General features: G+C 37.2%; 1 protein-coding gene across 3 annotated transcripts in view; it reads left to right on the top strand.

The window, feature by feature from the left end:
* EIF4E (eukaryotic translation initiation factor 4E) overlaps positions 1–3386 on the top strand; it is a 49608-nt gene extending 46222 nt beyond the window's left edge. For 2 of the 3 annotated variants that reach the window (XM_025384998.1, XM_025384999.1), the window contains exon 7: positions 3076–3386. In XM_025384998.1, the coding sequence (XP_025240783.1) occupies positions 3076–3190 (115 nt within the window). In that variant the 3' untranslated portion in view covers positions 3191–3386. The remainder of the gene's footprint in view (positions 1–3075) is intronic. The other variant, XM_025385000.1, reaches the window with a different exon arrangement.
* The last annotated feature ends 11467 nt before the right edge of the window (positions 3387–14853 follow it).

Genomic DNA, 14853 nt, shown 5'->3' with positions numbered 1-14853 from the left:
ATGCTCAGGTAATTTTTGTATTTTTAGTAGAGACCAGGTTTTGCCATGTTGGCCAGGCTGGTCTTTTAACTCTTGGCCTCAAGTGATCCATCCACCTCGGCCTCCCAAAGTGCTGGCATTACAGGCATGGGCCATTGCGCCTGGCCTTGTTCATGTTTTTTATTTCTGTAAAATTGCTTTTTCTTAGCAGTGAAGTATATAACCACTAGAACGCTCTGCTTTGGCATGTAGCATTTTTTATTCATTCACAAATGAGAATGTATTATTTCCTACTTTGAAAGTGCTGTTTGAAAAAAAGTACTACTTTGAAAAGAGCTAATGTATGCTCATAATAAATAATTCAGTGATTATTGGCAAATAGTGTATGTATATTTAAAGCATGTGTGTTTACTACATATAATTTTCATTAAAATTTAACATACTTTGGCTTTTGTTCGATGTTTAAAACCCACATGTAGGGTTTTATTAAACCTTTTTTTGTAAATTTTATTCTTTGCAAAAATGGCTTTTTTTTTTTTTTTTTTTGAAGCAGGGTCTCACTGTGTTATTTAGGCAAGAGTGCAGTGGTGCAGTCACGGCTCACTGCAGCCTCAACCTCCTGGGCTCAGGTGATCCTCCCACCTCAGCCACCCAATTAGCTGGAACTCAGGTGTGTACAACCACACCTGGCTATTCTCTTGTATTTTTTTTGTAGAGAAGAGGTTTTGCCATGTTGCCGAGACTGGTTGTGAACTCCTGGACTTGATCAAACCACCTCAGCCTTTCAAAGTGCTGAGATTACAGGCATGAGCCACCATGCTAAACCAGCTGGCATTTCTAACTAGGATTTCTTTTTACCTCAATTATATTAGTAATATTTGACGCCGGGCGCCGTGGCTCATACCTGTAATCCCAGCACTTTGGGAGGCCAAGGCAGGCAGATGATGAGATTGGGAGATCAAGACCATCCTGGCTAATACGGTGAAACCTCGTCTCTACTGAAAATACAAAAAAAAACCTTAGCTGGGCATGGTGGCGGGTGCCTGTAGTCCCAGCTACTCAGGAGGCTGAGGCAGGAGAATGGCGTGAACCTGGGAGGCGGAGCTTGCAGTGAGCCAAGATTGGGCCACTGCATTCCAGCCTGGGAGACAGAGTGAGACACCGTCTCACCAAAAAAAAAAAAAAAAATTGACTTAACAATTTTATGTTAAAATTAAGTGCTGGTCAGTCAGTGGTCACAAAATGTTTGGTTTGTCCCTTTGTGATTTTTCAAATATTATTAATTTTTCTTTTTAAAATTAATTTTTGAGACAGAGTCACACTCCGTTGCCCAGGCCGGGGTGCAGTATCGTGATCTCGGCTCACTGCAACCTCCACCTCTTGGGTTCAAGTGATTCTCTTGCCTCAGCCTCCTGAATAGCTGGGACCAGAGGCCTGAGCCACTACAGTATTTTTTGTGGAGACAGGGTTTCGCCATGTTGGCCAGACTGGTGTCAAACTCCTGTGCTCAAGTGATCCACCTGCCTCAGCCTTCCAAAGTGCTGGGATTTCAGGTGTGATCCACTGCTCTCAGCCATGTAAATTTCTCTGTGAACATAATTTATTTCTGGATCAAAAGGTATAGGGATTTTCTACATTTCATGCTATATGGGGTTCCATAAGAGAAAGGAGTTGATTTGTCATCTTATTTTAATGTTTCTGCCAGCATCAAAACCTAATTTTGGAGGACTTACTTTTTTTTTTTTTTTTTTTTTTTTAAAAACAAGAGTTAGATTAATTAAGAATTTTTTTTCCTATGGAAGTTTTTTATTTTTGTCACTATTAAATGTCTTTGAGTCTATATTAAGACTTCAGATTTTCAAACAAAGATTTTCTTTTTTTAACCCTTCCAATTTGCATGACTCAATGGTCATGGCTTTTGGTATTTTTAATAATTAAGTATAATTGAAAGGAATGCATTGTATTATAATGCAAATTTGATAATTATCACTTTAGTTACCATAAAATTACTTTTTAATGCCTTATTTTAGTGGGAAGGTAGTAAATCTGGAAGGTATTAAAAAAACTATCCTAGTATCATGTTGGAGGATTTAACTCCATTAGTATGTTTATTCCTTTATTTTTATTTGATTTTGCTTATTTTTCAATTTTTACTATTTTTTCTTAAAGATTCAGATTTTTAAGGTGACCTATGAAGTTTTCTGTGATCTTTCTTTGAAACCTTGTCAGCTTTATCTCATATTCTCTTTACTTACGAGCCATAGTCACACAGCCTGATTTTTATTTCTCAGCTTTCAGATGTGCTCATTATCTTAACATTATCCTTTTGACCTTGTGATATTTAAAGGGGAAGACTTCTCTAATTTTGTAGATGAGATTAGAATCTCCTTGTTATTACAGCCCTTGTATTTACTCTTTGGCACTCATGACAAGTGCCATTTTATTCTTGCTATAGAGTCATGTCTTACTTGAAAATTAGGTTGTAAAGTTAGTATGTAAAGCAGAAATTACTTTCTCCCTTGAAGTGTTTCATTTTAATCTCCCTCAAAGTGTTTAGTTTTTGTGCAGTCTTATAACAGGTATGGTAAATATAATTTGTGTAGTAATATACAATATTTGCTAGGGTTCAGACGTGAAATGTAGCATTTTAGATCAAAGAATGAAAATAAATATGTTTGTTATACAGATTTCTGTTTTAAGTATGCATGTAATACAGGTCCGTCATTTGTATTTGTGATTTTGTGTTTACTAGACTATAAATACAGTGAGCTCAGGGACTGTCCTTGCTTTGTTCACTATTGATTTAGTAATAATTATAGTATCATAATAAATAACAGTATAATAATATAGTAATGCTCCTGTAATTTAGTAATAATAAACCCGACTGGCTCTCAATATTTTTAAAGTAATTATCCAAGAATATCGCAAAAATGAAAAGTAAATTATGCTAAAAGGAAAAGGGTGTATAATTAATTTCCTATTGTACTCTCATCTATATTTTTTAATACAAAGACTAGTAACCCTAAAATTTTGAATTTATTTACTTCTTATGAGTAAAAATTAATGGCTACTTTTTTCTTCTTTTTTTTCTTCTAGGAGGGTATACAAGGAAAGGTTAGGACTTCCTCCAAAGATAGTGATTGGTTATCAGTCCCACGCAGACACAGCTACTAAGAGCGGCTCCACCACTAAAAATAGGTTTGTTGTTTAAGAAGACACCTTCTGAGTATTCTCATAGGAGACTGCGTCAAGCAATCGAGATTTGGGAGCTGAACCAAAGCCTCTTCAAAAAGCAGAGTGGACTGCATTTAAATTTGATTTCCATCTAAATGTTACTAAGATATAAGAGAAGTCTCATTCGCCTTTGTCTTGTACTTCTGTGTTCATTTTTTTTTTTTTTTTTTTTTTTTTTTTTNATACAGTTTTCTAGCAATTTTCTTTGTTTCTTTTTACAGCATTGTCTTTGCTGTACTCTTGCTGATGGCTGCTAGATTTTAATTTATTTGTTTCCCTACTTGATAATATTAGTGATTCTGATTTCAGTTTTTCATTTGTTTTGCTTTTGTTTTTTTCCTCATGTAACATTGGTGAAGGATTCAGGAATATGACACAAAGGTGGAATAAACATTAATTTTGTGCATTCTTTGGTAATTTTTTTTGTTTTTTGTAACTACAAAGCTTTGCTACAAATTTATGCATTTCATTCAAATCAGTGATCTATGTTTGTGTGATTTCCTAAACATAATTGTGGATTATAAAAAATGTAACATCATAATTACATTCCTAACTAGAATTAGTATGTCTGTTTTTGTATCTTTATGCTGTATTTTAACACTTTGTATTACTTAGGTTATTTTGCTTTGGTTAAAAATGGCTCAAGTAGAAAAGCAGTCCCATTCATATTAAGACAGTGTACAAAACTGTAAATAAAATGTGTACAGTGAATTGTCTTTTAGACAACTAGATTTGTCCTTTTATTTCTCCATCTTTATAGAAGGAATTTGTACTTCTTATTGCAAGGCAGTCTCTATATTATGTCTTCTTTTGTGGTGTCTTCCATGTGAACAGCATAAGTTTGGAGCACTAGTTTGATTATTATGTTTATTACAATTTTTAATAAATTGAATAGGTAGTATATATATGGAATTAAATTGATGTGGCTATCTTTGTTTTTTATAAAGTAAGGCACAGTCCTTCAGTCTTAGGTAAATAATGTACTCTCTTAATATGTTAATACTCATGAGAATTGGGATCTGATGCATCACCATTTGATTGGTAGCAACAGTGGTTGTAAAACTTGGTTGCTGAATTGAGTTGTTTTTATGTAAGTGTCAAAATGATAGTGTAGGGAAAGTACAGGTGGTGGGAACATAATGCATTAAGAATTTTGTTAGTGTTGCAATCTAAATAGAATGGAATAAACAGGTATTAAGACATATTTATAGTGGTAAATTGTTGTAGTATGGTATTCTGTAAACTTGAAAACTTGATCTACTCTTTGTAGGTATCATTTGAAAGCAAACTTGAAAATGTTTTGTACATAGTACATACTTGTATAGTCCTGTGAAATGAAGTATGGCTATCAGACCAAAGGATAAGCCAAACTGTAGGTAGCAGAATGGAAATTATTAGTTTGAGAGGAAAATTTTGTCTTTTAATCATTTTAAAACTGATAAACTTGACAAAAACCCTGTATGAAATAAACATGAAATTAATAGCACTGATTTCATTGTAAAATTTTAAAGCAGTTTAAAGGGTACCACAGGTTGTCACAGTACTCTCAATGCCACAAACACCTCTTGTTCAGTATTCTAGAAATACTGAATCTTCTGTGTTTATTATTATTATAATCTCAGCATACTGTATGTAATATCTGCTAGTTAAACTTGGGGAATTGGTTAAGCTGACTTACTGTCTACATTAATATATATAGTTTTGAGTACTTCAAGAGTTTGCTTAAAAGTGATGCTGTTAGTGGTATGTTGGCAATGGGTGGGACCGAAGTGGTGTATCTATTATAAGTTAATGATCTATTTTCTTAATTCTAAAATGAAGTCCAATTTTAAGAAACATCAGCTTTTAGGTGCAAAGGAGGAATAACACATTAAATGTATACAGTTCTAAATTTTTGAAATAACTGATTTGTAGCATTTGATTATTGTTATTAGCATTTTAGAATCATGATTTTAAACCTTTTTCCTAGGGACAAGAAAGGATAATAAATTACTCTGAATCACTTTTGGCAGTTGCCACTTAAATAGTACAGTGATTTGCAACTTTTATAACTTTATTAGCACCTTCTCTACATATAAAATTAGGCTATATGTTATTTTCCAACTTACTCTTTTCTCTCTGTTTAACAGGATATTATAAATAGATTAAATAGATAAATTTTCTTTTCTTTTCTTTTTTTTTTGGACCGAGTCTTGCTCTCTCGCCCAGGCAGGAGTGCAGTGGCGCAATCTCAGCTTACTGCAATCTCCTCCTGGGTTCACACCATTCTCCTGCCTCAGCCTCCCGAGTAGCTGGGACTACAGGTGCCCGCACCACGCCTGGCCAATTTTTTTTGTATTTTTAGTAGAGACAGGGTTTCACTGTGTTAGCCAGGTCTTGATCTCCTGACCTGGTGATTCGCCCGCTTTGGCCTCCTGAAGTGCTGGGATTACAGGCGTGAGCCACCGCACCTGGCCCAAATAGATGTATTTTCATAATAGAGAATTGAAATAAGCTTTAACAGGCGAATAGCAGTTTATTGTAGGAATGTGACGTTTCATTTAATGAATTTAATGTTTATTATCCCAATTCTACAGAAGGATTTAATACATACTATGCAATTAAATAATTATAACACTTACATAGTAATAATTTATGTGCCAGACAGTAGTTTAGTCACTTTACATGCACATTAACCTGCAGAATAATCTTTTGAGATGTAGGTGCTGTTACTGAGAATTTAAGTAACTTTTGCTTGTAAATTGCAAAGGGTGAATTTGAATTCTGGAAATTTGGTTCCAGAGACAATAATTACATAACATTTTCTCCATAGGGTACAGCTTAACAGGCTATAGTAAAATCACCTCAGCTTGTTATAGGTCGGGCAGACAAACATTTCTCCATCTTACTTCCTTTGGTAATGAGTCTAGTAATAGATGGAAATTTTCCCTAGATTCACTGTGTTAGTCAGTTGGGGAAGTTTGGAGGCAAAGGTACAGGAGTTTACAGTAGATAGTGTTAGTAAATATAGTCACATGCTATGTAAGGAAGTTTTGGTCAGCAGCAGACCACATATAGGATTGTGGGCCAGTAACATTGTAACACTATTTTTACTGTACCTTTTCTATGTTATGTTTAGATACACAAATAGCATTATGGGGTATTCAGTATGGTAACATGCTATACAGGTTTGTAGCCTAGGAGCAATATTTGACTGTTCCACGAAGCCTATATTTGTGGTAGGTTATACCATTCAGGTTTGTGTATGTACACAACGATATCACCTAATGACCCATTTCTCAAAACCTATTCCCATCATTAATGCATGGTCATGTTTTCATATACATTTTAAGCTTCTGTATTCTAATCTAATATAAATGGGAAAATAAGGCAAAATGTTCAAACTAATAGGCATTGAGATTCTTAAATGCTAAAGTTGCATTCAAAAGGATAATTTTAGGCGTTGTGACAAAGCAGTGTTGTATTTTAAAGTTAATGACAAGGCTATGCACCTTTTATCTCTTAATTGTTTCTTACAGAATGTTTTTATTGTCGAGTAGTAAAACAATGTCAGATCCTTTTTACACAAATTCAAGAGTTTAGGCCAGATTGACGTTGATAAACAAAACTTCAGCATATCTCTCGAGGTCAAATTGTATGTGTCTGGAAACTTCTATAGTAATTTCATATTACTGTGACAATATGTGATCACTTTTCTAGTAATGTTTTAAAAAATATCTTACAGGCCAGGCAATAGTGGTTTATACCTATAATCCCAGCACTTTGGGATGCCAAGGTGGCAGGATTGCATGAGTCCAGGAGTTCAACACCACTTTGGGCAATAAAGTGACACCCCATCATTACAAAAAAATTTAAGTATGTGTGTGTGTGTAATATATATATACATTATATATATATATAACAAAACGTGTATGTGTATATATAGTATGTCTGGCAGAGTACAATTTAGGGGTCAAGGCTGGTCCCTCACATACGGTGTGAGAAACTCTGTTGTCAGGTTGCTTTGCCCATTAGCCCAGGGCAGCTCGTTTGCCCATCATTCCCTAAAACAACCAGGTCTGTTAGGTCTACAATTTTCATCTTCATACATTTATTTGGTGTCAAAAACTTTGGTCCTGTTCTTCTTTTACCATCTTAAACTCTTGTGTCCTGCTTTACTATGAATTCCAAAGTAGACACTAGGTAGCCTTCCTACTACCATGGTTTAGAGTTCAATATTCTTACGACCATTCCACTGGTAGAAGCAAAAAATCAAATTGTAGGCATGTAGTCACATGTGCCTATGGTGCTGCCTTTTCCAATTCAGGGGAACTAATTTTCATATTTTAATCTTGCAGCTTTTTTTTTACGTCATACATTGTGATTTCTCATAGTTGTGCACAGAACTCACTTCCCTACCTTTTCTAAAGAAAGTTATGTATACACACATATATATGTATTGAGCACTTCTATTTACTATGTTCCACGTGCTGGGCATGTAGCAAGAACAGAATGGTCTGGGACCCTGCTCTAAAGTTTTAAAAGCAGAGACATACATTAAAAGTGCATTAGTCTGGCCGGGAGCAGTGGCTCATGCCTGTAATCCCAAGCACTTTGGAGGCTGAAGCAGGTGGATCACCTGAGGTCAGGAGTTCCAGACCAGTCAGGCCAACATGGTGAAACCCCGTCTCTACTAAAAATATAAAAATTATCCGGGTGTGGTGGCGTGTGCCTGTAATCCCAGCTACTTGGGAGACTGAGACAGGAGAATCACTTGAGCCTAGGAGGTGGAGGTTGCAGTGAGCTGAGATCGTGTCACTGTACTCCAGCCTGGGTGACAGAGCAAGACTCCATCTCAAAAGAAAAAAAAAAAAACCCCAGCACGTGTCTGTTCTACAAATAGCTTTTGTTACTGAAAATAGGACTAGGGTGTTATTACTGGGGATTAGGTAGTCTAGAGGTAAATATAAAGTGAGGTTTTTTGTTCTTTTTTTTTTTTTTTTGAGACTGAGTCTCGTTTGCCAGGCTGGAGTGCAAGGGCGCACTCTCAGCTCACTGCAACCTCCACCTCCTGGAAGAAGGCTCCTGGGTTCAAGCGATTCTCTTGCCTCAGCCTCCCGAGTAGCTGGGACTACAGGTGCGTGCTACCATGCCCAGCTGATTTTTGTATTTTTAGTAGAGATGGGGTTTCACTATGATGGCCAGGATGGTCTCAATCTTTTGACCTCCTGATCCGCACACCTCGGCCTCCCAAAGTGCTGGGATTACAGGCGTGAGCCACTGCACCCGGCCCTGGTTAGTTGTTCTAAATACTCTTCTAAGCTCTAAAATACTCTTCCAGCTCTAAAACGTTGATTCTAAACAGATCACATTCCAGGGGGACTCCAGCAAACCAGCATATGCAAATTATAGCTTTTGCAAGACCGTTTCTACTTTTATATTCCTGAACTCTATATGATTTTCCAAGTAAAGTTTTGTGGCTCTTTTTTGAATATGTGATTGTACTTTAAAATTTTTTCACCATTCATTTAACATTTTTTAGCATACTGTAGTATTTTTGATGCAATTGTGTTTGCATTGGTGTGGCTTTAGAGGTTTCTCCAGCCACCTTCCCAAAATACTGATCTGTGATTTTTTTCTTTAATGTTTGGCCAAACATAATACATGTTTATTTTATTTTTCATCCCTACAGAAAGGTAGGAGAGAATTCCGTCTCCTATCCTACTGTTGTTTTTGAAGGTGCCACTCAAGTTTCTTGTACGTGTCTAGAAACTTGTGCATACAATAGATGTACAGTGTGGCTGGTCATGGTGGCTCATGCCTGTAATCCCAGCACTTTGTGAAGCCGAGGTGGGTGGATCACCTGAGGTCAGAAGTTTGAGACCAGCCTGGCCAACATGATGAAACCCCGTCTTTACTAAAATTAGAAAAATTAACCAGGCATGGTGGTGCGTGCCTGTAATCCCAGCTACTTGGGAGGCTGAGGCATGAGAATCACTTGAACTCAGGTGGCAGAGGCTGCAGTGAGCCGAGATCATGCCACTGCATTCCAGCCTGGGCAACAGAGCCAGACTCCATCTCCAAAAAAAAAAAAAAAAAACCACAATATATGTAACGTTTTTCGTTGGACACAAAAATTTTGTTAGTTTTTTTTTTACTTGTCATGATGTATGTAGAATGCATTATTTTTAGTGTCTGCTGTTCCATTATACAGATGTATCTCTTACTGGTTGAATTTTTGCCTTCACAGACCCTCAAGTTGTATTCGTATCATTTTACACTAAGCAAAAAGAAGACAGATTGGGGCCGGGCATGGTGGCTCACGCCTGTAATCTGGGCACTTTGGGAGGCTGAGGCAGGTGGATCACAAAGTCAGGAGTTCGAGACCAGCCTGACCAACATAGTGAAACCTCGTCTCTAAAAATATGAAAGAAAATTAGCCGGGCATGGTGGTGCACACCTGTAGCCCCAGCTACTCGGGAGGCTGAGGCAGGAGAATCGCTTGAACCCAGGAGGCGGAGGTTGCAGTGAGCAGATTGCACCACTGCACTCCAGCCTGGGCGACAGAGCAAGACTCCGTCTCAAAAAAAAAAAAAAAAAAGATGGATTGATTTTCTTCAGCAGTATCAACTGGCACTTACCATCTACCCCTTCAATACCCAAACCATTCTAATCCATGTATACAGACCATCATCTGTTTTGTTATTGTGTTCTACAAGGCAGCTTTGTGAATTATACAGTTTTGGTCCTCATGATATTTTTCTGATTGGTTTTTAATGTATTTTCCTCTTAACGAGCCAACATTGTTATACACGTACTTTGTTTATTTGCTAGATTGTACTCTTTCCCAAAGATGTATGAACTATATCTTTGGGAACTATAGTATCCCAAAGATACTATGAATTAGTGTCTACTTTCATTTTACCTGTTTACCTGTAAACATTGAAAAAACTGAATCAAATGCAGTTATATTGGACCTAGTTTTATTGTCATGCCTTATAATGAATTTAACTTCACAGTTTTCTAAATGAGAGCATTTCCCAAACACATCTTTATGGTCGTAACCAGTTTCCCTTGGCATTTCATTTATTTTTAGTTTTTGAGATGGAGTTTCGCTTTTGTTGCCCAGGCTGGAGTTCAATGGCAGGATCTCGGCTCACTGCAACCTCCGCCTCCTGAGTTCAAGCGATTCCGCCTCAGCCTCCAAGTAGCTGGGATTAGAGGCATGCACCACCATGCCCGACTAATTTTGTATTTTTAGTAGAGATGGGGGTTTCTCCATGTTGGTAAGCCTGGTCTTGACCTCCCAACCTCAGGTGATCTGCCCGCTTTGGCCTCCCAAAATGTTGGGATTACAGTCGTAAGCCACCGCGTCTGGACTGATTTGTTTTTAAGGCCATTATTTTTCTCGTTTATTTTGTGACTTCAACATTTGACTCAATTTTGGGTGAATGGTTTGTGTGTGATGCCTGACATCATGTTTTGATGTGTAGGATATGCCATAGGATATGTGAGACATACGATCTGTCCCAACTTGACCTTGTTTCGTATTGTTTATGTCAAGGTGCTGAGTATATTAGATACGCTGTTGGGGCTCTGTGTTCTAGCTCTGCCTTTTAGATAATAACTATGGTTAAATATTGCAATGTCCTGCATGTCTCCACACATGGGTTTTGTAACTGAGTCAGAATGATAAGTGATTATTAAGCACATTTTTTCTCCTTTCAGGAAACCACTATTTTCCTCTTCTACATGCTGTTTTGTAAGTAGCACTTTTATGAAGGTTGTCTTCAAATGTTTGCATCTTCCATTTCTACTGCCCTTGGGTTATCCATCCTGTCATTTTGTGCCAATCACTTTTTTTTTTTTAACTTTAAAGTTCAGGGGTGCAAGTGTAGGTTTGTTACATAGGTAAATTTGTGTCATGGGGTTTGTTGTACAGATTATTTCATTACCCAGGTGTTAAGCCTAGTATGCACTAGTTGTTTTTCCTGATCCTCTCCCTCCTCCCACCCTCCACCCTCTGAAAGGCCCCAGTGTGTGTTGTTCCCCTCTATATGTCCATGTGTTCTCATCATTTAGCTCCCACTTATAAGTGAGAATGTGGTGTTTGGTTTTCTGTTCCTGCATTAGTTTGCTAAGGATAATGGCCTCAAGCTCCATCCATGTCCCTGTAAAGGACATGATCTTGTACTTTCTTATGGCTGCATAGTATTCTGTGGTGTATTTGTACCACATTTTCTTTATCCAGTCTATCATTAGGCATTTAGGTTGATTCCGTGTTTTTGCTATTGTGAATAGTGCTGCAATGAACATATATGTGCATGTCTTTTTATAATAAAATGATTTATATTCTGTTGTGTATATACCCAGTAATAGGATTACTGAGTTGAATGCTATTTCTATCTTTAGGCCTTTGATGAATTGCCACACTGAACTAATTTACACTCCCAACAGTGAATAAGTGTTCACTTTTCTCCACAACCTTGCCAGCATCTGTTATTTTTTGACTTTTTGACCACTCGCATCAAAACTTTTTGTAAATAAAGTTTTATTGAAACATGGCCTTACCCATTTGTTTACATATATCCATGGCTGTTTTTGTGCCACAATGTCAGAGTTGTCTTAAAGTAGACAGAGACTATTTGGCTGCAAAGCCTGAGATTTTTTTTTTTTTTTTTGGAGACGGAGTCTTGCTCTGTTGCCCAGGCTGGGGTGCAGTGGCCGGATCTCAGCTCACTGCAAGCTCTGCCTCCCGGGTTCACGCCATTCTCCGGCCTCAGCCTCCCGAGCAGCTGGGACTACAGGCGCCCACCACCTCACCCGGCTAGTTTTTTGCATTTTTTAATAGAGACAGGGTTTCACCGTATTAGCCAGGATGGTCTCAATCTCCTGACCTCGTGATCCACCTGTCTCGGCCTCCTAAAGTGCTGGGGTTACAGGCTTGAGCCACCGCGCCCGGCCCAGCCTGAGATATTTACTAACTGGTTCTTTGTGGAAAAAGTTTGTTGACCACCTACTCTAAACGTTTTGTAGTGATGGTGGTGTTGGCAAAAAACCAAATAGCTTACTCTTTTTAAATTTCCCTTTTACTTCCTACAAACTCCTAACACCATTTACAACTTTGTCATCAGTATGGTCAACTAAGCTTGGTTTGCATGGCTGTACTTCCTTTCACCTTCCACTTAGGCAGTGTCTCCAAGTCCATTGCAGTTTCTATTTGTCTCCTGACTGTCCCTGTCTCAGTTCTTATCCTAAATGACGTAACAACTGATCTCCCTACTTTTTGCCTATGCCCTCAAATGTGCTCATTGTTGATCTCCCTGTTAGGTGTTCTTTTTCTACTCTTTAGAAAGCAGCCAAGGAAACCAGGGTTCTCTCAAAGTGGAAAATATTGGAACTTACGTACTGTTATCATAAGGATAGTTGGTGTTTTGAATTATAAGAATGATTCCAGGTGGTTTCTGAATCATCCAATAAAGCTGTATTCACTCTGTAGGACTGTCTTAGTATTTCCTGCATTACCTAAAGCAGCATGTAGTGTGGATTTATTTGTTTATTGCCTTATTGCAGGAAGTAAATTTTAAAATGAAGACAAGACAGAATGTGAAAAAAGATTAAACCAAAAGTAAGTTTAGCATGCCAAATGCATTCCATAAAGCCCATTCTAAGTGACTGCTCTAAGTGAAGCAGTTTACTCAAAGATGCTGATGTCATGCTTGGGCAACTGTCATTTGTGGGATACAATTTTTGCCCCAAGAAATCTAGCAGGCTATGCCAATGGAAGACAAGATCCAATAGATGTATATTTTATGGTAACATTAAAGAAAAGGTAGCCACCCTCTCCAGAAAAGTGTGTGCATGTTTGGGAAGCAGACAACCTGAGTTCACATTCTAATTCTGCTATTAGCTATATAAACTTAGTCAAAGTTAATTGAGTTTTCTAAGCTAGTTTCCTCATTTGTGAAACAAGGAGTAATACCTGTATCAGAAAGTGGTTGTGAGATTTTATAAATGAATTCCTGGGTGTACAGAATGTAATGTATTGCTTGGTGTGTAGTGAATGTTTAATGGTTGTTAGCCTTCCCTATGTCTCCATGAAGGAACACCTATAGTGCGAGTAATGCAGTGACTCTGTAACTCTTTTATGTTTTTTTTTTCTTTTTGTAGAGGTCATCATTGTAGGTTGATTAAGTGATACAAATTGCAATTCTGTAAATGTAACTGGGTGGCGATCCACATTTTGAGGCCCAAGTTTACAGTCCAGCCTAATTTATACAGTCTCAGGGTGTAATGTATGGTTCTTAATCTAATACTTCCTGATAAAGTTATGTGTTCTTCACCCCATGGTGGCAACACCTTGATGATTGATTATCATTTAATACATATACATCAAATTGTGTACTACTGAGGACTTTATAGATCTCCTGAAGCTGCACTCAATAGAATTCTTAGCTGAGGATCCTTGTACGGTATTCCCAGATTAAGTACCCCGATCTAGAGGGATGGTAATAGGTGCATAAATCTTTAAATCAGTGGTTAAGTCTGTTAACCCAGCACCTCATATATAAAATCAGTGCACACTATTATCCTGAAGTGAAATTCATGTGTATATAACTTGCTTACCTACTTTTTTTTTTTTTTTTAAAGAAAAAAGTCTTAACTGGAGAATAATAGAGAAAACAAAAGAAATAAGAGGGAAGTTGTTTTAAATAAGATGTTTGTTTTAGTTCTAACATAACTACATAATGAAGTAGTCTGGTAACTGAACCTCTACCTACATGTGCACATGACAACTTTTAAGTGTAGGCTATTAAATAAGTTTTTCTGAAATGAGGCACAAGACTTAGTAAAAGTTCTGGACAAAAATACATCTTTTCCTCAATTTACATATGGTATTCCTGAAACATTCAGAATATATTAAAGTTGCACAAAAAATACTTGGTGCTAGATAATGTTAGAAAATTGAGTTCAATTCAAACGTTCACTATTATGAATAGATTATTTTAAAATTACATACATATTTGGCAAGGTATTTAAATGCCATTTGAGATGCCAGCTCTTAGATGTGTAGTAGTGCCAGAAGCACTTCACCAGTAATTGTTCCAACCAAAGTGTCCCATAAATTTCCACTGGTACAGCAGTGCTCACTGGTTCTGTGCCCATGGAAAACCAGTCCTATAGATCAGTGCTTTTCAAATTCGTTGTGCCCATGAACCAGCTGGTCACTCTAATGATGCTTGCAGTCACGTCTGTGATTCAGCATTTCTAAGAGGCTCCCAAGTGATTCAGATGACCCTTATAGTTCATGTACCACATTTTAAAAACCGATTTTTTGTTGATAACTGTACATATTTATGGGGTATGTGTGATATTTTGATACATGCATACAATGTGTAATGATCAAATCAATGTATTTAGGATATTCATCATCTCAAACATGTAGCATTTATTTCTTTGTTCGTGTACCTACATTTTGAAAGTATTAAGGCATAATGCCCTGTATCTGTGCTATCCAAAACCGTAGCCACTAACCTCATGTGGCTATTTAATGTTAATTAAATAAAATTCACCAGTTCCTCATACTAGCTACATTTCAGGTACTCAATACATGTGGCTAGTGGTTATTATGTTGGACAGTGCAGGTATTTCTGTCTCCAA

Source organism: Theropithecus gelada, chromosome 5 (genome assembly GCF_003255815.1).
Source record: "Theropithecus gelada isolate Dixy chromosome 5, Tgel_1.0, whole genome shotgun sequence".
NCBI classification, from domain to species: Eukaryota; Metazoa; Chordata; class Mammalia; order Primates; family Cercopithecidae; genus Theropithecus; species Theropithecus gelada.
The sequence above is the reverse complement of the archived record's forward strand: the minus strand, read 5'-3'. Positions and strand labels throughout refer to the sequence as shown.